At 45.9% G+C, this 27968-nt stretch overlaps 1 protein-coding gene across 1 annotated transcript in view; it reads right to left on the bottom strand.

Moving 5' to 3' along the window:
- The window catches only part of STAC2 (SH3 and cysteine rich domain 2), a 47705-nt gene extending 33435 nt beyond the window's left edge, over nt 1–14270 (bottom strand). The window contains exon 1 of the mRNA XM_054994872.1: nt 14167–14270. Coding sequence (XP_054850847.1) covers nt 14167–14259 — 93 coding nt within the window. The 5' untranslated portion in view covers nt 14260–14270. The remainder of the gene's footprint in view (nt 1–14166) is intronic.
- Nucleotides 14271–27968: the final 13698 nt, after the last annotated feature.

A 27968-nucleotide genomic window follows, 5' to 3' on the forward strand; every position in this document is an offset into this window, starting at 1 on the left:
TAGTGAGCCTGAAATGTTAGAGGCACAGAACATGGGTGCTTCCCTAAAGCATCTCTCTGCTCACCTCATGTGCCACTGATGGCTGGGTCTGAACCAGATCCCTGGGGTTCATCAGCCCCCCCCCCCCCAAGAACTGGTCCTGCAGGAGAGGTCTGGTAGCACAGTTGCCAACTGGCCAGCAAGGAGGAAAAAAATTCTGTCTCTTTTAATAGAGATTAATATACAGAAAAAGACAGTTGAAGCTTTTCAGGGTATGGAGCTAAATAATACTACCTGACAATTGCTGCAGAGCCAACTGGGAGCAGTTCAAAAGTTGCCAATTCTATGTAGAATTGTTTGCTGTGTTTTTGGGAGTCCAGCTGCAGGGGCAAGGAAAGGCCACAATGAGGTGACCCACCTTCCCCCTCTGCAGAGACCAAAAAGGTGGTGCCAGACAAGCTTTGCGCTGCGTAGAGATGGCTCTGCTTTGGAAGTTTATGAAAGACAGGACTGTGTCTATCCCCTCCAATGGCTTAACCCCTGCCTCTGAAGTAACCAGAATGGGAGAAGGCGAGGAGTTTTAAATGAAACAGCCTAGAAACATGAAGCTGGTGAAAAGATAGACAGGGAACCACAGGGTTAAGGCCTGCTATTTGTTCCCAAAGACAGGGGTATTACCACATGAAATAATAATGGGGGCAGAAATGCCTCTGAGCATGTGCAGACTGCTTTTCTCTCACCATTGTACAGCAGCAGCAGCAGCAGCAGCCCCAACACACACACACCTATTAAAGCTGGGGGAAAGTTCCCCCTCCTTTTCAAAGAGAGCTTTTGCTAGCCATGCATTCTGTCTTGGTGAAAAATCTGTTGATATATGCACAGCAAATTCCAGAGCTCTCAGCAAGAAAGGGAGGCTATAAATAAAGGACATAAATACATCTGTCAAGAGAGCTACAGAGTTCCCACTGCCCAGGGAACTGGTGGCAGCACGAGAACGGAGGCTATTTAGACAGAAGAAACTGGCTAAAATTCTGGTTAGAAGAGAACAGGAAAGCCCTCATTGTTCTCCTCCAAGAAAAGTATGGTAGCAGGAGAAGCGATATGGGTAAGTAAGTAACAAGCGCAGGATGGAACTTGAGTAGGAATAACAGCACCAATGACACAAGCTCTCCTTTCAGTCACTGCCCAGATTCCTTCCATTATAGGGACTAGGAACTTGGTTTTTGTTTTCCACTTGGTTTTTGTTTTCCAAAAGGAAAGTGCAAGTTCCCAAGATCTGGCAAAAGATATTGCATGTAGGCATGTGACACAGGATTGTAGGCAAGGAATGGCTTTCTGGCAGAGAATAATAAGAACAAACCAAGATTTTCCTGCCCCATAGAGGAAAACATTGACACATTTCTAGTTGAAAGATGGGGATCTTGTCATTTGCCCACGATGGCTCACATAATGCTCTTTTAAGTGATGCTCAAGAGGACAGTTTCCAGGAGCCTTTGGAACAGAAGGCGATGCCATTCCTCCCTTTTTTCACTCTGCCAAGATGCTGCTAAAAAAACTAATATTTCTTGACGTGAGGCTCCAGCCCCTCAGAGCTATTTTTAACCCAGCTGCTGTGAAAACAGCTTGGCAAATGGAAGTCTCATCGGCAACTCAGCTCCTGGCCTTTCCAAAAAACCTCCTCCCCCATATTTGTGATACTGCAGATGATGTTGGACTTCCTGCAGTTCTACCCCCCCCACCCCAGCACACAAATGCACACCAGTTCTGTCTCCCACTCAGGCCTCAAACTTGGACCCATGATGAGCTCCCAACTCTCGAGGCGTGTTCAGCTTCTTCGTTTCTCCTTTCTCTTCTACGACAGCCCAACCTTGCTGCTTCTTTCTTGATGTATTCAGGATTCACACCTCTCTGTATCAGGTGCTGCTATCCATGCCTGTTCTTTGCCGGCCCTCCTTTCCTTGTGTTGGCCTTCTTGTCGTCCTTACCACGGTCTCTACAGTGTCTCCTTGTCAAGCTCTACAGCAACTGCAAGCTCCAAGTTTTTCATGTTTCAACCACTTTGCTACTTTGCCTCTTATGCTACATGCTCTCTCCCTTTTTCTCTCCTGTCACTAGAATTCATTCATTCAATTCATTCATTCTCTCTCTGTCTCATACACACACTTACCACACACAAGCTTTTGTAGGGTGTTTTCTGCTGCAGCTTTCACTGAGTTTCCTCTCAGCCTCTGCTCTTTAAATCCCTCCAACTTCTTCACCCTTATCTTTCTTTCCACAGTTACTTAAATGGCTCTCTGCTCAACAGAAGCTGATGCGCTCTGCCGCAATCTCTTCCTCGCATGCCTGATTCTAGATGTTCTCTCTCCTTTTAAACCCACTCGTTCTAAAAGCCTGGGCTTTCTTAGCTCTCCTTCCCTCACTGGCTTTGCCCCCTCGACATCCTTCTCCCATCTACTCCCTTTCTAGTCCTTGCTCTTTCCCCAAACCAGGGTTCTATTTTAAAGTTAATCCCCATATTATGTCTGTTCCACCTATCCAAGCTTGTTCAACTGTAGCAAACCCAAGTAGCCCCAAGTCCTGCAATTGCTCTGTGCTCAGCTAAAAGAAGAAGCCGATGGCAAGTTGTACAAAGTTTCAGGGTATAAGCTTTTGAGAGGTTCCTTCTTCAGATACAAGGAGGAGTGGTGATCCTTGAACCTTTATATCGCAGCCAGAAGGTAGGAGGGGTGTTGCAAGGAAAGGCATCAGAATCCATTGTATCCTTCCTTGCAATAGCCCTCTCACCTTCTGGTTGGGATATAAAGTCTCAGGGATCTCCACTCCTTGTATCTGAAGAAGGGAGCTTGGACTCTTGAAAGTTTATACCCTGAAAAGATGTCTGTGTGTGTGTGTGGGGGGGGTGTCCCCTAAAGAAAACAGAGGACCCAGGAGTAAGGGGGAGGCACATGCTTCAACATTTTGTGACAAAGCAGGTATCACTTTCAAACTCCTCAGAGTTCCTTTTAATTAATGAAAAGTAGCTTCAAGAGGTTTCAGTGTGGAGCAGATGAGGGTGAGGGAGAATTTTTCACTCACCTATTTTTGCAAAGACAGAAAAACAATTCAGAATACTACTTTCGTCATGCTACAAAATGTAGAGGCACATCCTTTGTAGTGGAGGATTCAGCCATCTCCTCAGAGTTGGGATTCACATTTCCCCTTCTACAATGTCTCAGTGCAGGGGAAATGCTCTTTCTTCCTGTCAACAATTTTGTTAATTGTAGCACCCAGTGAAGTCTGACATGTCGTTGCACAAACATCACAGGTGTCTTGTGAACAATTTTCACATCGACAAGGGTGTGTGGCACAGCTCCACCCTCAGTGTCAGCACCATTTGGTGAGAATTATTTGTAAAAGTTGAGTCTTTGTAATGAGTTGGATCCAAATCTCATTTTCCGCTGGTGTTAAGGATTTCCAGTATTGGAAGGTGGGGGCAGATTTTGCCCTTTCTGCTTCAGGTTTGCATAGATGTTATTCATCACATCATTGATAATACTGACAGAAGATGTTCTACCTATTTGCATCCCTAGTTAGCAAACTTTGTAAAAGCAGCTTGATATAAACATTCTATTTCCTACTTAACTGATTCCCATGTAACTTTGGTGCACAGCTGGAGTCTCTTTCAACCAGATCATCAATGGGCTTGGGCTTGGGTTGGGGGGAGGGTTGGCCCCTTAGAGAAACAAGAACTCTATGGGTTTGGAATGGAGAAATCCTGATCACTCCTTCCACCAGCCCTAGCTGGCCACCCCCTTGTGCCCCCCCTCACCACACTGGGTGCTACCCTCCATCTCCATCAGGGGCCCTCAAGGCTACAGATTTCGATTTGCATCCCCTTATTACATTTCCCCTTTGCCAGCTATTTTAAATACCCTCCTTCAATGCCTGAATTCATAGAAGAGAGTAAATAACAAACTGGAAGAGGCTGATTGTGTGCAAAGGGGCACAGCAAGAGGTAGGGGCAAGTACTGTGCCCATCCCACTCCATGTCCAGAACCCTTCTGAACATCAAAGAACCCTGAATGGAGAGGAAAGCTCACCTTTGCACGTATGCAGAGGATCCCAGGAGTGGATGCTGCAAAAGGACTGCAGGTAGCACAGTTGGAAAAGGTATCCTTGAGATTTTGGAGATCTGCCTCAAGGGAACCAGAAGAGTCTGGCTGCCCTCCTTTTTTGGCAATGCACAGCTCCAGAAGCAGATTGCAGTGACTCAGATAGCTCCACCATCAGCCTTTGCTCTGGCAGGCAACTGATAGGGGCCACTCCATCCATTGCACTGTGCCACCACTGTTTTTCACCACCTTTTTCCAGCCAATGGGATGTAAGAACCTGCCCTGTAAGGCATTTCTTACTTTGCGTTGTCAATCTCAGTTGGAGAAGGAGAGAGGAACATGGAGTTGTGTAGAGCTAGAGCATCTGTTTGGTATGTGGCAGGTCCCATGTCCAGTCCTCGGCATCTCCAGTTAAAAGAATCAGGGAGGAGGTGATGTGAAACACTTCTGCCTGAGACCCTAGAGAGCTGCTGCCAGTCTGAGCAGACAGTACTTACCAAGGGTCAGATTCAATATAAGGCAGCTTCATGTTTGTAAGGCTCAGGTAGTCTGTTGCTCCACTGGTAGCCATCCCCTTTGGTTTCCCTGTAAATTCTGTGGTCATAGATCCAGAGGAGTTAGCCGTGTTAGTCTGTAGTAGCAAAATAGCAGAGTGTCCAGTAGCACCTTTAAGACTAACCAACTTTATTGTAGCATAAGCTTTTGAGAGCCACAGCTCTCTTCATCAGATGCATCTGTGGTTCTCTTTTCCAGTGAGACAACATCTTTAGCAGAAGGAAGACATAGGTCATCGTCACACAGCCATAAATTCAGTGCCAAACTAGCGCCATCTCCCGCTGAATGCTCACCTTATTCCAGCTCTCTTGCGATTTCGCCATTCTCCCCAATTCATGCTTTGTGACTCTTTATGTCGTCTTTATCCACTTCCATGTGAATGCCCTGGTTTGACTATGAACGCTTTGCAACACCAAAACGCTCACTCTCCCCGATCATCTGTCTCACCTAACACTGATTCTCCTGCCCTACACTCCCACAAGCCCCAGTACGACCCGCAATTAAGCCTCAAAGTAATTTTTTTAAAAAAACGTCAGCCTTATAGCGCTATAGTGCTATTCTGCTATGGGCGGGAAACCTCTGCTACCTATCATGGTTGGCTTTTGGGTTGGTCAAGCACAACATTGGTACAATAGAAGAGTGATATAGCGCAAATATGTGAATTTTTTTTTTTAAAAAGGGCAGGATTTTTAAGGCCCCGCTTACAGAGGCACTTTGACAGACCGTCGAATTGCGCTTTTCCCTTTTAATGTGACTGACTGGAAGCGCAAGCAGTCGTCAAAAGATGGGAGAATCCATTCTAACAACGATAACAGAAGAAACGATTTTTAGTGCAAAACTGACGAAATAAGGGCCTGTGTGATGACAGCCATACTGGAAACTCTTCCAGGAACAACAGATGCAATAAGTCACAAGGGCAACTTTGTGGCCTCCAAAGACAACAAGGAATAGAAACTTCACTAAGTTTCCAGTCCACATTGTTTGCGGAGGAAAACCATAAAGCTCCCCCCACCATCAACACATTCCTTTCTAAAATATACAGAGAAAATAAGAAGCCGAACAACATGAGGAGGAAAAAGCAATTGCATATCACATAGTTAATGGCTTGATTTATTCCATTCATAGAAATATAATCACAAAAAACACCATTTCCCAGCTTGTAGATATCTAATGCCTACACTCTCAATTTAATTAAGACTATACAGTGCATCTGTACCACGGCTGGCAAAGATTCAAGCATAGGTCTTCCACTTCCAAGCCTTATCCTTTCTCCACGCTGGCTCTTGGGGCATCTACTTTATTCTGTGATTTGTCTTCTCAAGCCTTCAGGCAGTGTTCAAATTAAGCCAGAGCTCCTCACAACTAACCCTTGGAATCTATTTTGAATGCAATGGTTTCATGCAAAGGTACATAAAGTAATTATTTCACTTTACTCTAACGCAGTAGCAGGTCGCCGAGTGGCGCCAAGGGCAATCTAAACTCCCTTCTCTCTGGAGATCGGGGGCGGGGCCACTGGCCATGTGACCATTTTTAAGAGGTGCCAGAACCCTGGGGGTAACTGTACAAAAAGAGACTTCTCCATGACATTGTAAAGAGCTGTGACTAACAGATCCCTGGAGGGACCACTGGTCTGGTTCAGCCTAAAGCAGCGGCATTGGTATGTTCTCTGAACATATGCAAAGAACAGGTCTGTCATTACTCAGCAACCAAATCACAAAGCCTAAGTTTTTCAAGGGCTTCCTGAAGCTTTGGCAGATGTTAACCAGAAATAAATGTTTATGGGTAGTAGAGATTTTTCACTTCCAAATCTATAGGTGGCCTTGAAGAAGAAAAGAATGTGTATCAGCAGAAAGCTCTTGCGCCTGCACCATCTAATTCTTTGTATTGCTCAAGGGGCTGCGGTAAAGGACAGACTTAAGATTTTCCTTACGCATCATAAACACGTAAGACCTTGATGTACGATGCTTTTCTCTGCCAAGACACCTTGGCCTTAAATGTGATCAAGGAGGATCACAGAATTGGAGGATTTGTCTGTCTCTCTGATCCCGCTACAAAAAGAAACCCTTTTAAAAAGGAAGCCTGGAAAACTTTCAGCCAAATATGTTGGTTCAAAAATACTCTTTGGCCGGGGCTGGCTGAGCTGCTGTCTGCTCAAAGAGAAAGAACCATGGAAATCAGTTCTATCTCCCTAGCAGGAGCCAGGAACTCCCCAAGCGATTGATCCTGGCCTCCTTTCCCCCTCCCTGTTGCCCGCTCAACCCTCCTCAAAGCTCCCTTAGAAGGAGCTGCAATCCGAACCCAGGCCAGACTGCCTGAATGAAAGGTCTTAAAAAGGAAAAAAAATGATTGAGATGACGACGAGGACAAGAGGAAGGGCATCTGTTACTGTTCATTGCGAGGAGAAAGGCAGAATCTAACATGCACACTTTCGTGGCAGCCAGGTCGTTCCATACTCTCCAGTCATCCCTATTGCCGGGGATGCTTACTTGTGTGTGGTACATTTTCTTCCTAATATGTGGTCTTTTTTGGTCCCTATTTTGCCTTTTTGGGAGATGCAGTTCATGGTCACACATGTACTAGAGCTCTTCAGGTTTCAGTTGTTCACCCAGGAACATAACAGTGCAATCTTAAGAGAGTCACACCCTTCTAAGCCCATCAACTTTAACAGACTTAGATGGCTATAACACTGCTTTGGACTGCAATGTAAAATCTGTGTGTGTTTCCATGTGTGTGTGTGTACGTGAGAGAGAGAGAGATGCATCTCAGCTCTGTTGCATAATACATGAACCCAAAATGCCAGTGCACTGCTTGCGTTTCATCCCCCGTCATAGCCACCTATCTAGACAGAACATGTTGCTGAATGTTTGTACCTATTCCATAATAAGTACAACTAGATCCCTTGGGAGATTAGACAGTCTGTTAAGCACTCTTTTGCTTTTAAAAAAATTACAACTCCTCCATCCACCCAAGAGTCAAATGCAAGCCAGAATTTAGAAGTGATCAACATTGAAACAAATAATGATGCTGGTTCTTTTACGAAACCATCATACCTCCAAAACCGGTGGAAAACACAGCAAATGAAGCCAGCCCCCATAGAATGCCCTCCCCAAAGTGGGGAGGCACATCCCTTTCTTTCAGACCTGGTAAAAACTCATATATTAAAACCTTTGTTAGGTTTAACTGTGGGTGGCTTTTGAATTGTAGTCATTCTTATTTTGAATGGGCCATATTTTACCCATCTGTTTTTGGACCAGCTTTTAATCTTTGCAAAGCACTTTTACACTAGTACTGCAGGCAAAGAAGAGCTTTCAGAGACATGATAAATGGATGAGGTTAAGATGTAAGGCAGTGATTTAGGGTTGCTAATTCTGGGCTAGGAAAGTCCTGGTGATTTGAGGATGGAGCCTGGGAAGGGGAGGGACCTAAGCAGGATGTGATGCCATACAGCCCACCCCTCCAAAGCATCCACTTCCTTCAGGGGAACTGATCTCACTAGTCTTGAGATTTGTTGTCATTATGGGAGATCTCTGGGCCCCAACTGGAGGCTGGCAACTCTAGCGATCCTTATTGTGAGACAAGGGTCAGTGTGTCTGTTTCCACTTGTGAAAGCCTGGACAATAGGAGGTTTATGGGGGAACCCAGAAAAAAAAATTGGAACGTTACCACTAGGGGGACCTCAAGAAAACCTGTCGCAGTGGGAGGGCCCTCCCTAGTAAACTGGAGGGGGGGGGTGTCCTTTGAGCTAGTGCTGAGCCCCCAGCTGCAGTTCCATGGGGTAAAGGGAGGTGCAGAGCGAGGGCAACTTTAAGGCTTGAGAGAAGGAGACCAACTCACAGGGGCGCAAGACGACAAGAAGCCCCAGTTAAATGAGTGCAGGTGTGCACGGGAACAGTAGCATTCTGGCACTTAAAAAACACAATTGGATAAATAAAAACATAACACAACAACAACTTGCGTGCTCACTGAACAGCACAGTCAACTGAGGAGTCTCTGAAAATAAATGTTTGCCCAGCTCCTCTTTGATCTAGTGGACCCTCTCAAGATCTGCCCAAGTGCTAAGGAGTGAGAGATGGGAGAAGAAAGTCCATTGGGGTTTCCATCTCAGGCACCAAAGTGCCTTGAGCCAGTCATGATCCCAGAAATGCCTCTGAGCGTGTGCAAGTTTCCTTGCAGAAGTGAAACATCATCTAGCCCTTTCTCCTCCTCTTCCCCAGTTCGATCAACATTCATGGCATCTCAGACAGGAAGAGGATGCGGGACTCTGTTTGTTCCAGAGTCTGAAAGGGCAGGAAATGCAGTTCACAAGCTCAGAAGCCCAGGGCAGACTAGCAGATTGCCTCAACCCCCAGTGTCCTCTCTAAAAGTTGCTCTTTCGCCTTTTTTTTTTAAATACTCAAGCTTAAAAGGGGACATGAGAAAGTCTCATATTTTTCCCAGCCCGTACTTTCAGCTTTGCTTCTGTTTTTATTAAAAAAAAATTGTGACAAGCAGGATCCTGTGATTGCCGGACCAGTTCACACACTTGCCAGACTAGGGATCTTCTATGGTCTCCTGTCAATTATGGGAGTAACAGGAAAGAACAGTTTATTTTTTCCAGATAAAAAATAGTGTGCTTTGAATGCTGTAAATATGTGATATCTCCTGTGTCAGTTAATAAATAGGCTTCTATCACGGCATCCTCCCCTCCCTCCAAATAAACCTGCAGAGAATGGCTTCGGGTAATTATGTACGAACATTCCGTCATAGAACAGTGAGAGGCCCCTTCAAAAGAGGCAACCCTCCATTCATACACTATGGTAGGGAAGGAGAAAATTTGCTGCTCTGGACAAGAGAGCTCTTTCCCACACCAATGACCAGTTATGGAATGGGTGCCTCAGCAAAGGCAGATGGGCTGCCGGCTTTTAAACCAGTCCCTCTAACTTTTCCTTTCATATCAGTTTTGATTTGCAGAAAATACCAAGGAATGTAATTTACCTCCATGCCATCAAAAGCTTCAGCTGTCAATTTCCACATGGTAAACCTCGGTTAAAAGGACAGGACTTTTTTCCTCCCCGCCTGTGGGCAAACCTAAAGACAGATCAGCTATGTGAGAGGCCCTTTTACTGAATAAGTGTCACAGGAACATTTTCAACCACACAGGCTGGAAATGTGCTTTAACCCTATGTGTGATGCAGGCATATGTAATAGCCGGTGTGCTATAGTAGGTAGTGTTGGGCCTAGGTTCGAATCCCCACTTTGCCATGGAAGCTTGCCGGGTGATCTTGGGACAGTCACACACTTGCAGCCTTATATGGTTGTTGTGAGGATAAAATGGAGGAGAGGAGAACAACGTAAGCTGCTTTGGATGCCTGCTGGGGAGAAAGGTGGGATATAAATGAAATAAATAAAATGTAAGGATAGGCTCTGTGATCTTATGAAAATGCCCTAAATGATTGGTAATAGCCACTGGGGGAAGTGAGTCCTATATTACTTATTACAGTTCACACCTTTCCAGTTTCAGCCGAGAATCAAAGAGAATTCAGGAGATCACAACGCTAACAGGAGCCACTACAGATCCTGTGCCCTGCCCCGCAGCATGTTGCGAACTTCTCTCTCCATCTCTTCACCAAGGACTGAGTGGAAGAGGGAGAGTTCTGGGACAATGCCATGAATGACCATTAAAATGTAATTAGCAGTATCCGGACTCACAGGGTTGCTGTAAGGGCAATGGCCTGTAAGACAGATGGCAAATTAAAGCACCAGGCAAATGCTGTGCTGGATTATTTGGAGGGGAAGCAATTGAGCAGAAAAGTTTTTCCAAGTTAGTTGTGGTCTTCAGCAGCTTTTAAATTGCAGTCACTTCAGTTTAAGTGCATTGAAATCAATGGACTAAATTGAAATAACTTTGCATAGGACTGCATTGTTAGATTCTGGATTTGGGTTTTATTCCCCACACCCCTTAGATGGTAATGTGTACTTCAAATGCAAGACGCTAAAGGAAGGAACATTCAACAAGATTGTCTCGGCTGATCCCGACATCTCTGCAGAGAAACACACAATGTATAATCTGATTCTACGCATATTTACTCAGAAGCAAATCCCACTGTGCTCAATAGGGCTTACTAACTACTGCTTGCCTCCCCAGCCCCCTACCCAATATCCGTTCCTGGTGCCAATGTAGCACCAAAGAATCCTTAGGCATCCCTCTTAGATTAGGCTGTGAGGGGTAGTAGGACAACTTGGGCCCACTCTGCATTTTGCAGAGGTGGAGCCAGTAGTCCTGGTTCAGCTCCTTTTATGTTGGACAGGGAAGGGTAGTCAATCATCCTGTCCCCTTGAAAGGTACACCAGTACGATACCATATGTCATGTTCAACCTTTAATTAAGTATACATTCTCAACATTATGGGGCCAGTCCCTAACACTTGTTCTTTGCTCCCTGATGGTAGGAAAAAATGACTTCTTGCATGTGTAAATCAGCCGTTACGGATTAGTGGCTACCTTTTCATCTCATCCAACTTCGCATGTCCTCAGAGATGATATTAAACATTCAGCCAAGAGTAACCAAGTGTTCGGCAATGTACATTTCATATTAGAACCAGTCCTGAGGAGTAACCCCCAAGCCCCCCTAAGGTATGGAGGGATTTAGACACTACCTTATATGGATAAATTGGAACAGAAAGACAACATTTTAAAAAGTTAGATCAAAGATACTTGAGTCAAGAGCAATGATGGTGGCCTTGGGTGAGTCAGCCTCTCTCCCCCTCATCACGTCAAGGCCAATTCATACATTCATTATATTCAACTGCTCAGGCTTTTTCTGGACTGAAACACTTAACTTCATCTAGAGGTGCTGGATGCTGGAATGCTTCCTTACACTTACACGACGCATACGCAGAGTACTAATGCATGTTGGGGGGAACCTCCCCCCCCCCCCAATATGCCAGTTTCCAGTTGGAGGGGTGCATGTATTCCCTTAAGAGCACATGGACACATTCAGCACCCTAAAGTACTAAAATCCCAGGCAAAGCTATTATTCTCCCAAGTGGGGATCCAAAGTGGCTTACAACATCACTCTCCCTTCTCCAGTTTATCCTCACAACCACCACTTTGAGAAGTAGGTTAGGCTGAGAGAGGGTGCCTGACCCAAGGTCACCCACGATAGAGCAGGGATTGGAACCTGGGTCTTCCAGATCTTAAGTCTGACATTCTAAACACTACACCATGCCGCTTCCCACCAGCTGAATTATAAAGTGCCCCTTCATTTTCCCAAGTATCTGGAATGCGACAGTGACCTTCCTCCCAGACTTTTCACCAGCAGTGGCTCTGAGCCAAAATAAATGGTTTGCAAATTAAAAAGTGAATGACAAGCAATTAATATGAAGGAAGAACAACTATCCCATGCCCAGACGTTAAAGCCATCTGGGAGCATCTTTGCAAAGAATCCACAGAACATTCCTATTTCTCCCCCCACCCCACCCCACCCCACCCCCCATGCTATATCCCTGAACTGTGGAGTAAAGTAACTACGTGTTCTGGAGCACTGGCATGTGATAAAGGCACACACACCTGCTGTGTCAATTGTAATAAGAACTTGACAAGGGCAGAAACTGCAGCTTGGCATCTCCCTGGATTTTAAAACCCACGAGAGATATTGGATGAATTAACCATCGTCATAGGTTTGACATCAGCAGAGAAGCCGACATCAAAACAGTCAGAAAATCTACCCTGTTTATTCACACTAACATACTCCTTCACCTGACTCATGTGCTCACTATTATCAAACTCCAGTGGCTGGGGGAAGGGCCCCGTTAACAATGCATTTTTTTTAAAAGCTCTTATTTCTTGCATCCTAACCAAAAAAAACCCCAGGCTGGCAACAATACAGAAACATGTGTTATAGTATACTATAGTGTTATAGTAGTGAACCCGCACAGAGTGCTTTTTCATGCTAACTGCAAAGAGAAAGGAGTAGTGAACTGGGCTTCTGGGAACAACTTCTAGCTATGTGAACCTTGGCATTGCCACAGGATGTTTATAATTGTAGGATGTCCTAAAGCCAAAAGGGTTCTAGATCTGGAAAGATAACAAGGGCTCTTAGCTATTGCCCGCTAGTAGAGCCTCCATGTGAAGAGGCAGTATATCTCTGAGTGCCAGGTGCTGGGAGCAAACGGCACGGAGAAGCCGTCTCCCTCACTTTAATGCCTGCTTGTGAACCACCCAGAGGCATCCCTGTGGCTGCTTTCGTAAACAAAACACCCTGGCCTAGCGGTATGTTGGACTGGTCCAAAAGGGCAATTCCTAGGCGCCTTAACAAAAGAAGCCCTACATTTAACAGCCCCTCCCCCCTCCTTTCCCCACTCCTCCCCACCCAGATTTGACTCCAAGGTGCTCTGCCTTTGGGCTGCTAAAGAACACAGCCATTAGAACAGCAAAGCCTGCAATTAAAGTGTGTGCTAATAAGTCACAGTGCTGCAGTGAGACACAGCGCGCGCACAGGCCCGCCAGGCTAAATTGCTGGTTTCCACCCCCCATCATTAGCATGTTATTATGATTCCCACACTAGTAACCTTCTGGAACTCCCCCCTCTCCTCACACACGTGTACAGAAGCCACCCGCATTTTTTAAAACAGGATACTCAGGAATGTCGCCGCTAATATCCTATGCACAGCCAGATGAGAACGGCAATTAAAAAAACCCCCCTTATTTGCTTTCTAAATGACTGAGGGCAAAAGGGGGAGAATGTCGTAGGTACATGCAACCCATTTACAATTCTGATGACAATTAGAAAGGCAGAGAATGAAAAGATCGAATTGTAAGGGACTCAAGGGTGCAGTTTATGAAGATCCATTTCCCTTTGTAATTGGATCGCTGATCCAGAAGCACAAGGATGGTTCGGATTACATACAGATATTTAATATTATCGCTGATGACCTAAATGCCCAAGTACGTACGTACACACACACGGCAATCAAACCAGAGTCGTACGACAGGAAGGGATGCGATCGCTCGTCAAATTCAACAGCCTCGATCAAAAAGCACCCCCGCCCGAACTTCGGCCCCAGATGATATCCCCCCTCCCTCGCCCCGATCCTCACCCCACAGTGCCACATACAGCCAGCACTGCAGAAAAGGGGGCTCGCAGACGAGACGGCAACCGGATGGTGCCACTCGGTTCAACCGCAACGGCTGCGGTTACGGGGAAGCACGGCGATGGGATGGTAGCGCGGGCTTTATATTTCACTGCAAGCCCCCCATCCCCTTCCGGAGAAGCGCAACGGATTATTAAAGCCAAAGGCGGCGAAGGCTTTGGACGCTCGAAGAGGGAGCGGAGCGCAGCAAGGGAGACGCGAGCCTGCCGCAGAAACGCGCGAGTCTGGCGGGGCCGTTTGCAAAGCGGAGGGATGGGCGGAGTGGGAACCGTTCGGTGTACCAAGGAGGGGGAGCCCCGCCAGTGATTCCAGCCCCGCTCTTTACACTTCGAACGAGGCTGCAGCAATCGGGTCAATGAACCACGTCCATATCTGTATTGTAAAATAAAGGGAAATACAGAGTTGGCTTACCTTCGTTTCCTGGAGGCTGGAGCCGGTGCCCGGAGTCTGCTGCGAGTCTGTGTTGTGCTGGGGCTCGTTTTCCTTCTCTGTTATTTCAGTCATGCTGATGCCGGGACCAGGAGACTTGGGCAAAGATCTGGAGAAGAAACTGAGCGGCACCTTTCGGGAGAGGCTCCCTTGGCACCCCGTCCACCTTGGAGCCTTCCGACAAAGGAACCCCGATTCTGTTCCTCCCGGGAACTTCGTATTAATCCGTCGATGGTTTGGCAGTCGGGATTCTTTTTATGCACCCCCGCCCCCGCAGTTTATCTTTGGGCAGGGAATGACCCCAGTTCTTCAAGCAAAGGCAACCCTCCGCCTCGCCTTGGCTCCCACAAACTAGCCCGCCGTTCAGACCTCCCTTTCAAGCCAAGCCGAAGAAGAAAAGCCGCTCCACGCCGCGATGGACCGCCGCGTGCGGACCGCTCTCGTCTCAACTTCGATTTCGGAAGCGACGGGGCTCCTCCCCTTTCCTTTTATTATGATGATAACAACCCCTCCCTTTACGAGGGCTTCATTAACCTCGCCTTTTCCTTTTGATATGCTGATGAGGAAGGTAGCAGGGCGCTCTCTCATTGGCCCGGTCGGGGGGGAGAGGCGCCTCCGCCAATGGGAGGGCCCGCGATGAAAAGTTACACACGTCTTGGGGAGAAAAGGATGGAGAGGCTGCCTTTGGCAGGACGTCAAGCCGCGTTGTCTTTCTCACTCATATACATGGGCGCACGCACGCACCCTTCCCAGTGCCCGCATCTTCAGGGTAGGGAAGGGAGGGCAGTCTGTGCCAACTCTGCCATCCTCCTGGACTTTGCAAAGCAGAATCTTGCAAAATAACGGGTCAGAACCTACGGAGGGCTCTTGCTGCATCTGTGTATGGTGGAGCCAGCTAGCTCAGCATCCTGTTGTCAACAGCGGAGGGCCTTGAGGAAAGTGGGATGATAAATCAACAAACCCCCTCGTGTTGTTTTCCCCCAAGAGAGGTATACTTCCCTGACACATAGAGGTTCCACTTATCTGTATCAGGTGAACAACGGACTTTTGCGGATACCAAGAACTGCCAAAAAGACAAATGAATGCGTACTAGATCAAATTAAGCTTGAACTCTCCCTATAAGCTGAAATGACAAAACTGAGGCTATCATACTATGGTCACATCATGAGAAGACAAGATTCTCTGGAAAAGTCAATAATGCGACTTGACAGCCCATAGCACACACACACACACTGAAGTTTTAGCCAGCTCTTGCTACCCAAGATCCTTTAACTGAAGCCACTATATGGACCAGCCCTGGCCTTATACACACAGAGCAGATGCTCTTTGTCTGAGTTATGACCTTCCCTTGCCAAGAAGATACTGACTTCAGTTCCCCCTTGGTGTAGCAGATGATGGGCTCCTGACATGGAGTAGTGGTTAGAATGTTGGGCAAAGATCTGGAGAGACCCAGTTCAAATGTCCTGTTCTGCCATGAAAGATGGTTGGATGGCCTTCAGCCATTCAACTCTCTCAGCCTATCCTAGTACTTCAAAGAGCTGTCCTTGTGAAGGTGAAATAAAGGAGGGGAGAATGATGCTGTGAGTCACTTTGAGGAGTCATTGGGGGTGTAAATAAATAATTGACATATTTTGACAGTCCAATTTATAGTTTCCCCATTATTTAGGGCTAGTTTTTTTGGAGGCTGCAATGGGGGTCTTTTGGAGACTCCTCTTCTGCCAAATGCAAGATTCTTGATGATCAGTCAGTTGCTACGGAAATCTCAGCAACAGCTCTCACTCTCTTGTATTATATTTCGGAGACACATATCTGGGTACAGAGCGCCCATGTAAGGCAGCAGTTTTGAGGTGCAGGGACATGAAGAAATAGCTGGCTTCCATGCAACTAGTGAGCAGGGCCTGTCCATGAATTTTTGGCTTCCTAAGCTGGTAAATCCAAATTACACCCCCTCCAACCAGTAACATGGGACACATTCCCTTCAGGCAATCCTCTGTGCCAAGTCTCATTGAAAACAACAAGAACTCCGCAAGACCATCCACAATCTTGCTTTGATGTGCAACTTCCAGTTCTTTCCATGGCATTTAGGAAAGGAAGTTCCCCAGCAGATTGAGACCCAATGAATGCCCTAATCTTATCTCTTATTCTGATGCCCAAATGCTAAGTGGCAGCCCTCCACATAGAAACCAAAGCTGTCGATGTGCGTGATGGCTGACTTTGGAGTTAAAGGAGGAGAAATAATGGGACAGGAGAAGGCTGGCTTCTCAAGGAGAGCAGCAGCGCATGTCATTCTGCCCTGTTTGTACCATCTTAATAAGTCATAGTGTTCATTTATTCATGCAGCTTCTCAGGATGTGCAAAGGGGGAAAAAACCCTCCAAATGCACACAGTAATTCGGACTCGACATCAATTCTTTTATCTTTTAAAACTTCGGTTTCCTTATTATAGTGATTAAAGCTACTTATCCATTTGCATCTTGTGCTTTTCAAGCCTTTGCTACCACAGACTAACACGGCTAACTCCTCTGCATCTAAAGCCATAGACTGGGAGCCTTGTGTGTGTGTGTGTGTGTTGCAAAACCACTCTGCTGAGCTGCATGCCTCCCAGGGGTTGGCTTGCCCCTGATTTCACCGTTCTTTGGAACGACCTACTGCTACCCAAATGTGTCTACATTGCCTGTATTTCCTTGCAAGCAAGCTGGGGAAAGGGGACCAACTACGCAATATGCTATCCCCTAATCTTTTCCTGGATTCTATCAAGCAGACATGTGTTGGGAGTTCTGGTGGAAAGTTAGATGCTCAGATGTGTTTGAGCTGGATTCAGATGGGAAGAGGGGTGGAGTTTAAGCCTCTTTTCCACCTGTGCTGTTTTCCTGAACAAATCCAACATGGGAAGCCACTCTTTGCCTTCTTGGGGAAACAGGCCTGTATGAAAGGGCATCACACACACGTTTTGCTTTCCCAGGGGAGATTTCACAAAGTCTGAGCCTGAGCAGGCTCCAGGAGTCATTATTTTCCCAGTTTAGCATGGGTTAATTTTAATAGCATGCAATGAAATATTTATTTTGCTGGGTCAGTTAGTGCTCTTAATTGGCAATTCTTTGGATTAGAAAGGACAAAATAAAACAGGGAATTCTGGATATTTTTGTAATATAACCTGCTTATTCGCAAACCTAGTTTGAGCAGATCGTATGGGGCCACTGAAGAAGGCAAAGCCTTGGAGTGTCTCTCTAATGCCTTTGCATTCCACTCTTCCCTTCAAGAATGGTGTGCACGGTTCTCCTTTCCCTATCCTTACACCAGCTCTGTTAAGTAGCTTAGCCTGAGACTGGCCCAAAGTTACGCAGTGGGGAGGGGATGATTTGAACCTAGGTTTCTCAGACCTTTTAAACTATTTCACCACATTGGCAGGGACCCAAATCTAAGTGAAAACTGATTGCAGCCCCCCCGCCCCCCCACTGCCACTCTGAATGACCCAGTGTACACCCAATGTGTTTTTCACCCCACAGCCCCATTGAGGACATGTGCCATAACCTCTCAAGGCTGGGAAAAGAATATGGCTCACAGCTCCATGGCATTCCTGCCTGACACCCAACACTGAAGCAAAAAGGAGCCTGGCGCTAAGAAAAGGTGGCAATCTTATTTTGGCGGCATGTGTTTTTTTTGCTCCGCAAAATAATGGGCTGAACTTCATGTCCTCCTCCCTGTTCAGCTTGAAAGCAAATTCACCCTTCTGCCACATTGCATGTCGCTTGCTATGATAAAAGCAAAAATAACTTCCTGCTGATTTTCACCATCACTGCCTTCTGAGCCTCTTTTCCAAACTAGAGCATTGATGTTTTCTCTCAAGAACCGCTTTGCCTGCACCCCTGCAAAAAGATCCCTGGCTGGCTGCATGACTCTCATTGTCTGCACTCACGTCAGAAAGTGGGTCCTTTTCTTAGCAAACGATGATGTCAGTGATAGGGACTTTCCCCCTTTGGGGGGAAGGGGGGGGCAGATTGCCTGCTCTTTGAACAGCTGCTTTAATTTACCAGGAGAGGGGGTGGAAGATGGGGTGTACCATCAACCACTCCAAGGTCATTGGCGAAGACAATGGCTCATTCCTACCCACATGCTTACCCTTCCTTTCCCCAAAAAAACATCTCCACCAACTGAGGATAATTTATGGCTGTCTTCCCCCACAATTAAAAAAAAATTATACTTTTGGCTGTTCCTCCTGTCCGCCTGATGACTTCACCCCACCTATTCATATCAACACTGTTTACTCATCCAGAACAGTCACTGTGCCAGACATAAGCTATTCCAGGCATTCATACCCCCCTCCTCTCTTCCCCATCCCTTCTCTGACCTTCATTCTGCACCCCACAGAGCTAGCCAGCATTCCCAAGGGAAGGTTCATTCTTGTAACTCATGGACAAAAAAGAAAAGGGGGGGGACACCTGGCCCCAAGCCAACTGCAATCAGAGACACCCAAGAGATTCAGCAAGGTCAGAGTTTCCTTGTTGCTCTGTTTGCAGACTTGATCTTTCCACCTTGTGCTTGCTCCAGGGCAAGCATCTCATTTGCAGGGCTGATTCAGGTCTTTCTAGTTTGCCAAAAAGTCACAGAGAACCAGGGCAGGTTTTCCAGCCAAGCCACCAAAGCATTGCTTGAGATTGCTGATGCTGCAGCATGGAGGCATAGCTCATTTTCAGCTATCAGTGGCGGGGAGGGGGCTGGCATCCCCCCTCCATCCAGCAACCAACACCGCAGGGGCATGGCTTGGACCCAGCCAGTGATGGCACACACCCAGGAGGGGATGGGAGTACCTTGCTGGGAGCGGCAAAGTACCTTGAACTGGCCTTGCAGAAAGTATTATGGGCTGTTACAGCTACACAAGTTTCAGTTTGCTCAGGGCTTGAAGATCCCAGAAGGAAATCGCAAGGATTAGTGGTACAGTGTCGAGTGGGGGACTCCACTGCCCGCTCCCCAGCCCATGGATGCCAGAGGGCCTCTCTCGATATGAGAAGCAGCACTTAGCAGGGAAAGGGAAGTGCTTGGGAACAATTCTTTCCCATTTTACCTGCCCCACAACTTTTAAGATATTTTCACATCTTTTAAGAAATTTTCAATGTGGCAGATCATTAAATTAACATGTGCCAACTGTATATAAACAAGGCTCCATTCACAAATCTCCCCCACCTCACTCTAACCGCCCCCTTCCTGTTTGTGAGATTCCTCTTATCTGAGGTGACTTGAGAGGCGGGGGGCCCTGACAGCATCATGTCTGATGCCTCACGAAGCTCTTCATCTGGCCCAGGATGCAAATGTCATCTTCTTGAATAATGTTATGTTCCAGAGGTCTGTGAATGAGTCTCTCTCTCTGCCAGCTGCTTCCACTTAAACCACATTCTGGGCACAGGTGAAGTGACGCCACCAGAAAGCTAAGAGAGATAGGAAGGACACAAACTGAGTTTGGGAACCCGCAGCCTTTTAATATCAAACACAATTTGCAAAATGCAGCTTGCAATGCCAGCAAGCCTGGAGAAAATGCCCTGACCCTTTAGATAGAGGCATAATGTGTGGAAATGGGGAGCCGAAGGTTTTCTGTGGCAAAGAGGTAAATAACAGCTGGTAAATAACACCCCATTCAGCCCAAAGTAAAGGCACAGGGTAGTTTTTCTCCAGGCAATTGACAGCCATAAACATCCCCGTGGATAGTAATAAGGAAAGAGTTGAGGGCAGAGTTAAGGGCCATTGCGGCACTGGTACCAGGAGGCCAATCCTCTTCCTTTTCCATTTTGCTTATCTGAAATTTCTAAGGTCAAGTGGAAAACTGGTGCCATGTCGTTGATTTCAAATAGTCTCATGAGATGGAAGATATTCCACTGGAAAATAAAATAAGTGGCTTCCCTCTCCACTTAAGGAAGGGCTGCCTGTCTTCCTGACAGGGATGTTGTGTCTCTAACAGCTCCTCAAAAGGCATAAATTCAGCCCCTTCCAGAAGTACAGCAATGTGGGAAAACATTTCCTGAACTTTGGCCTTCCATGCAGCTGTTAAATACACAGGGTCCCTGTCAAGAAAAAGGTGGCAGTTCTGTGCTAAAATTCCATTCCTTTAATAGTATCACCCCTTTCCTTCTTAAATATTCACATTGATTCCCTGGCATGCATGAATGTGTGCATGCATTCATTCACCTTTTTGTAGCCTTCCTTTTTCTGTATTCAACGTGGCAGATAGTCAATCTGATGATATAAAATCAACAAAAGTATTTATTTATTTACTGACTTCATTTATAGCCCACCTTTCTCACCAAGATTCAAGGTGGATTACAAAGTATGAAACCCAATTCAAGCAGACAACAAAGACTTTCCGCAGACAGCACAGTAGGGCAGGTTTACAGAACTAGAAAACAATGCAAGCAAGCAAGCAAACAAAAAGTGAGGCATGACATACCATAATGCAGAAAGTGGACTGCAGTGCAGTAATTAGAAGATGATACATACAGAAAACGTTGCTTAAAAAAGCAAATTCCTGAGCAGCTCCATTATACTATAGTTTTAGTTCCTGTACAAGTAGATGCTTAAATCCCCCCACCCAGCAAATTAACATCCAAACACCAGACTTCATTAACACCCTAACAGTATTAGACCAGTAGAAACAAATCAGCTTCAAGCTTAAATTTAATTTATGCTACTTTCTTATGGGTTAGTTGTATGAATGTCAGAGTTCTGGGGGAACACGAAAACACAAGTTAGTGGCCACAACACTGATCTTCCTGAGGTTCTCAACTTATTCTTTTGTTTAAAAGAAGTTTCTAACCCTCATAGTCAAAACAGGCAAGTGGGCCACGACTGATGAAATCTAGAAAGCCAGATTTCCAGTGATTGCAGCAAGACTATAGTGTTTTGCCTAGCTGTATGCAACTTCCCAGGAGGAGCAGAGCCAGAATGCAAAGTAGCGACAAAATTGTAGAATAAATTATGTAAAGCAAGAGAAATGATGCAGTCACCCAATCAAAATAATGTATGGAGGTCATAAAATCCAGTTCTTCTTGGCACAGAAATTGGGTTGCTTGGATCCAGAATTTAAATTTTTTAGTGCACACAGCCCTGATTTTGGCTTGGTTAATTTTAAAACAAAACATCTTGGAGCCTCATTAAACGTCTCCCAGTGGTGGCTGTATCTACCTGAGAAGAACGTGGGTACACTGGTTCCGAACACAGACTGCGTGCCTTCAGAGAAGAGTTGCCAACTTCCTGGAGGTAAAAAAATGTCCTGTCTCTTTAACAGAGGCTCAATGGGATGTTATTTACAAAGTCATGTTGTTTACCTCCATGCTGTCCATTTCCACACATGAAGCCTCTGTTAAAGTGGCAGGACATTTTTTGCCAGGCCTTACTCCACAAATGTCCAAAAGTGAGGTCTGGAAAAAAGGGAAAATATCCACAATGATACAGGCAGAGCTTTGTAAGACAGTAGAGGTAGGGGAGGGTTTAAAGGAAGGGTGAAGCAGCCTCACTGTAGATGATCTCACTCGGCCTAAGATTGTGCTTTCTACTCTGGTTGTTCTTCTGCTTTTCTATCTCTCCCCCTTGAAACCTATTTTCCAAACTCCATCTTCTACATCTTGTCCCTACTTTTGTGATCCCATTCAGGTGATGTTGCCAGACCTCATCCGCTGCCTGGCAGGCAATGATAATATTCCCAGAAGCCCAGAGTGCCTGCAACCTCCCATGTCAATCACCACTGACATGCCGCCTGGTGCAGATGGACATTCTGAGGCCCTGAAAACCCTTTCGACCATTTTATTCCATCCTGAAGGCATGGCCTGTCTCTGACCAGAGGATTGGGCTAGCTGGTTAGCTGTATAAGACCTGGCTGAGTTTGTTTCTCCTCTGTTGCAGGTACTTAAAGCCTGGGTGCACCCAGAGGCATGAGCCAAAAGGATCTTGGCTTTCAGCTGTTAGCCTGAGTGTCATAGCCAAGAAGTGGGAGAGAGAGATCCAACCCTGCTCTGCATTCCCCACTCCTGTTAATTTCTATTGTATTTTTAATTGTACTTTCTTTGTATTGTAAGCAGCTTTGGCTCCCCACTGGGGAGCCAAAGAATGTAAGAAGAGCCCTGCTGGGTCAGATCAGTGGTTCATCTAGCCCAGCATCCTGTCTCACACTGTGGCCAACTAGTTACTCTGGAGGAACAGCAACAGGGCATAGGATCGGAGGTCTTCCCCCAATGTTGTCTCCTGTTGTCTCAGTCCTCATCTCTGGTGCGCTGCCCTGGGGAGGGACCATCTCTGTCCCTTCTATGAAAAGGCTTCTTGGTAGCTGAGCAGGGAAAGGCCAGGTACAGCAGATAATGCCAGGATAGATGCAGCAATGGATTGGCCAAGGTTAAGGCAGCTTCATACATTCAACAAATACAAGATCACCTCTATGTAGAGTGACTTTCCCTCAAATATCTACAGCCGATTCTCATGCATCTAGGGGTTGGAGATAGGGGACTTTTTAATCACAGAATATGCCTTTCAGACAAGGGCGTGCCCCCACAGTTCTCTTTCTCACTTTTGAAATTAAACCCTGGGTAAAACAAATCTCATGCAATCCCCACTGAAAATGAATCCTGGCTGCCAGTTTAATTTTGGGCTGGAATGTATCCCCTTTGTCCAGCAGGGTACAGGTTCTTGCAAGTTCCCAAAACAAAGCTGTTCAGTTGGGAAATGTTGGCTTGGAACGTGTAAGGCGATGCTGAACTACGGATCCAAATGTCTGTGTCAGAAGCACATGTCTTGGGTAACATAAAATGAGGCAATACATTTATTTCCACTGGTATTGGCTGTGAAAGAAGTAACAATGTCTACAGAAGAAAATAACTATTATGGGCCAGAACCCACTTTGCCAGGTGCATGGAATGGTCATCTAAGGGTACAGGCAAACTGGATCATTAAAGTTACAGGGAATGTTCCAATGGGCTGCTGTCCTGAAGGGTCATGGGCAGTAAAGGACAACTGAGCCCAGCCTCAGCAGAGATGGCAGCCCTGTGGGAGCTGTGCAGCTCAGACCCAATCCACAATGGCAGTGGGTGAGCCTGCATTCTTTGTCAATGCCACCAGCCAGGCCCCATTTGAGCATCCCCTCTGGGGTGACTGATGTGACTGGGGCTATTCAGCTTGATCCTAGGCTTTTTAAAGTTCCAACCTGCCCCTGCCTAAGTGGACAGATACTGATACCCATAGTGCAGAGAGAACAAAGCAAGTGTTTCTTTTCTCCTTCCCTCCTTACTCAGGAGAGATTTTTTGAGTGGTTCTCAGCTATGCTGGATATAGATTTGAAGAAAGGGATTTTATATACTACTTCTGTGCCTTTCAATATTACATGCCTTGCACTTTTTCTATGCTCAGGAGCCAATGTAGTATTTGTAATGCAACCTGTAAGAATATGACACGAAACACTTGAAACAAGAAGAACAGAGAAGAATGTATGCTGACTAAAAAATATACTGCTTGTAGAGATGCACTTATAGAAATATTACACATATATTATTCTATAGGATTCCAATAGGAATCAGTACCAGAGAGCCTTTTGTAGAAACTGATTTATGCAGCAAGCTGGGTTGGCCACCTGTGGCATTATCTCCCTCAAGGCTGCAAAACTGGGAGAAAGGGCAGAAATGGGGGAAACATTCCTTTCTGCCCATGGACTTCAGTTATCTGAAGGCCCCAAGGCTGCCAAGATGAGACTTCACAGCGCCGTCGAAGGTAACATTAGCAAAAGGGAGGTGGGCAGGAGGAGGCAGGTGTCCTTCCAAGGGGAACAAGCACAAGGACAAGATAAGGAGCTGCAAATCTTGGAATTCCCCCAATTAAGTAGCTGACCTAAACTTGCTCTTCCAATCAAATTAACCCAAGACAACTGTGTCAAAGACTGCAAGCCAATAAGATAACAAATATTAGAATATTGTGATATTATTACAATTAACCTGAGGGTATAAATTGCTTTGCACTTCTATTGTAGCTTTGATGAGCTTTGGACACAAGGAGACCACCTACTCCTCTGTAAAAGGGCTCCTCTATTGTTTAAATTAAACAATCATATATTGCTTCATTCTACAGGACTCCGTGGTGTGTGTGTCTCTTATTGTGATTGGCGAGAGGGACACCTAAGGCACAAGTTTGTGCGTAACAGCTAGGGCTGGCTCCAGGATTTTTTGGGCTCTGAGGTGACAGAGTACAATTAGGGCTCCTTTGGCACCTCCTCTAGCCACACCTCCTTTTCCCATTGGTCCCTGCCTTTGACTCTACTTTTCTTTCTCTAACCACACCCCTTGTGCCTAAGGAGAATGGGGCAGACAAGTTGGAAGCAGCGCCTAGTGCTGACAATGGTAGTTGAGTTGAGATGATCCAGGAAATTCTATGCTAGCTAGCCTAATATCTGTTCTGGGTAAATTGGTGGAAATTGTTATTAAAGACAGAGTTGTTAGGCACACTGAGGAACAAGCCCTGCTGAAGAAGGATCAGCATGACTTCTGGAAAGGAAGTCCTGCATCACTGAGTCTTGCAGAGCGTTAACAGACATGTTCAAGTGTCACTTGGTAGACATTATTCTCTTGCCTGTTTGTGTGGACCTTTTGAAGTCATCTCGTTGACCACTGTATGAAACAGGATTGGGCCACATGGCCTATTTCTCTGATCTAGCACAGGTGCTCTTGTGCTGTTAAAGATAACTGAGGCCTAGTTTGCACATAGTGCAAAATGAGATATTAGAAACCTGAAGCAGGTCGCCCATGGTAGGTCATGGCTAGATGTTCACTCTGTAATTAAAAAAGATGTACCAAATAGCTCTGTCCCCTTCAATGTTAGTTTTCTACTTGCAGGGAGTATACATTATGCAAGGGAACATTCACGTGTGGGATTCCTGATCTGCAGTCTGAAGTGGTACATTCCAATTTACCACATTAAGGCTCTACCACCTCATTTCCATCATGTTCTCCAGTACGTGTGAACTAGGCCAGAGATAAGGTAATGTAAAGGGGAGGTATACAAACACAAGTGTTAATGTTCTGCAGCACCGGTCTGAAAGTATTTCTTTCTTCTCACTTGTCAGAGCGCTACTGTAGCACAGTGGTTAAGTGGCTGGGCTGCGAATTAGAACTATGCTGATTCAAATCCCACTACTGCCATGAGCTCAGCAGGAGGCCTTGGGTAAGCCACTCCTCTCAGCAGCTGTGTTGTGGGGATAATAATAACTCTGACTTTATTCATTGCTCTGAGTAGGCTAATCTGTCTGGAAGAGTGGTTTATAAGCACATTGTTATTATAGAATGAATTAAAAATTGGGGGAATAAAATGGAGGGGGAATTCAGCTAGAAAGCTGGGCGGGGTTCCCACCAGCTGCATTCTTGGGCCTGGTTTTGAGCTCTGACTTCTTATTCCACAGACAAAAGCTGGCTGGGAGGTGTTTGTTCAGTTTTCAACGTATGCCATTTCATTTAATATGGATGAAGCTTCTCTGCTCCTTTTTAGCGATATGCGGTGGCAGTTCAACTGATAGACAAGCAAGGCCAGGGATGGAGAGATAGGCAGACGTAGACAGACAAGAGAATGAAGAGTGATGGCCAAGCAGAGAGTGAGAAGGGGCAGAGGAAAGAGATAAATACAGATATTTAGACAGCAGGGACGACAACAGAGTGGCAGAAAAGGGAGGGAAAGCAGAAGAAGGGGAAGAGGAGAGGCGCAGAAACAAAAGGGACTGGAAACAGATGGAAAGGGAGAGAAAAGGTAGGGGAATAGGAAGGGCTTAATGTGAGCTGCTGAAGCAGCTTTGGCTGTCAGGCCTGAGACCTGAAATGGGGGGGAACACACCACAAAACAAAGCCACTAGGTATGTACAAAATACAATTTCTCTCAGACAGCTAACCATCTAAATATCTGAAATGACACGGAAGTTCCCAGGCCTTCAAAAGCAACCTGCAGGCTAGTTTGAGCCCCAGAACTAGTATAGTGTACTGGTTAGAGTGTCAGAGGTTGCACAAAACTCGTGCGAGAAAACACGATATTTTGCGTTTTCAGCGCGACGATGCACGACGTTTCGGGATGGGGAGGGCCGTCTGGAATCGGCCTAGGATCTGGAAGGTTCAAATCCTCATTCTGACATGGAAGCTTGCTAGGTGACCTTGGGCCAGTCACACACTCTCAGCCTAGCCCACCCCACAGGGTTGTTGTGAGGATAAACTGGAGGACAGGAGAATGATTTAAGCTGCTTTGGGTCCCCACTGGGGAGAAAGGTGGAGCTTAAATGAAGCAAATACATTTTTATGAAATTAAGTGGGCCAGTGAAGTGGAAGATGTTAAATCAGCATATAGCCAGTTCGGTGTAGTGGTTAAGAGCAGCAGGACTCTAATCTGGAGAACTGGGTTTGATTTCCTTGACTTGAAACCAGCTGGGTGGTCTTGAGTCAACTGCAGCTCTCTCAGCCCCACCCACCTCACAGGGTGATTGTCATGAGGATAATAATAACATATTTTGTAAACCACTCTGAGTGGGCATTGTTGTTCTGAAGGGGGGTATATAAATCTGTTGTTGCTGTTGTTGTTTTTGGTATTGGAAAAAAGACCCTCACATGCAACAAAGAAGCAGCACCATAGATTCAATCTGCTGGGAAGTTCTTTTGCACAATGTACGTTGACAAGAATCCATGTGTTATGATCTTCACTTTCTTTAGGGTGGATTTTGCTTTAAATCTTCCCCTTACACCCTCTGGGTAGTTTGCTGCCACCAGGAATATTAAATTCCAATATTTTTATTTAAGTTTTCCCTTTTGTAACGTGTTTGAGCGTCAGGCTCCTTCGTGGTTCTATGTGGCCCTGAGGATAGGAATGGGAGATAACTCTGGGATATAACAAAACAAAGTTTATTTTTTTAAGAAGCGTATTGGTTACATAAAAGTCGTTCTTAGTTCTTCTAGTTGCTTCACCCAAACTTATTCACACAGATCTCTTGTAAGGCTTCACACACACAGTTAGCCTCTTTCTCTAGGCTCTATATTTCCCTCACAGAGAACTCCTCAGACAGCACACAGCTAGCCTGTTTTCTTTTCACTCTCAGTTCTTTCTCTCTCAGGCGCACACACAGTTTGCCTGCTTCAAATAGAATGAATATATAGTCTCACAGACACACTCAGTTCAGGCTTCCACTCAGGTTGCCTTTCCCTCACAAATACATGAACACCCTCAGGCTGCCCACAGCTCGCCTCTCTTGCCCTAACTGAACCTTTTTCTCTCCCTCAGTAACTGAAAACTGCCTTCACTCCGCCCACTCTGTCATCAACCAATCATATCACTCACTCATCTCTCTCTTTCACCCCCACTCTTCACCTATCTCACCAAACATTTAAAGACACATGCACCCATTTCTTGAAATCATTACACCATGCTTTTCACTGAAGTTTGGGCAGAAGTCACAGTTGCCCTGATGGGTAATAATCTGTTAGTTTCTCATTCTGCTACTTTTTCCTTGTGACAGGGAGGGCTTGGATTGCAAGGCAGACTTGTGCATCAGCTACTGATGTGTTAACCACTGTCCCACTAAGGGTACAGCTGTACACAGTGAAGAAACAATTTGAATGCTTCAAGGTGTAGCAAGGTAAGGCAGGGAGATGCGTGTTAAGGTTTAGTTCTCCTCTCCCCCAAGGGAGAGAGAATCAGTTGTTTAAGAATAGAGTCCCCAACCAATCTGTTAGGCAAGCATTTTAGGAAAGGAGTAAAGACTCACTTGTATGTTCCTCCTTGTTAAGTTGCCTGTGTAAC

The sequence above is a fragment of the Eublepharis macularius genome, chromosome 12, assembly GCF_028583425.1.
Source record: "Eublepharis macularius isolate TG4126 chromosome 12, MPM_Emac_v1.0, whole genome shotgun sequence".
In the NCBI taxonomy this organism is placed as follows: Eukaryota; Metazoa; Chordata; class Lepidosauria; order Squamata; family Eublepharidae; genus Eublepharis; species Eublepharis macularius.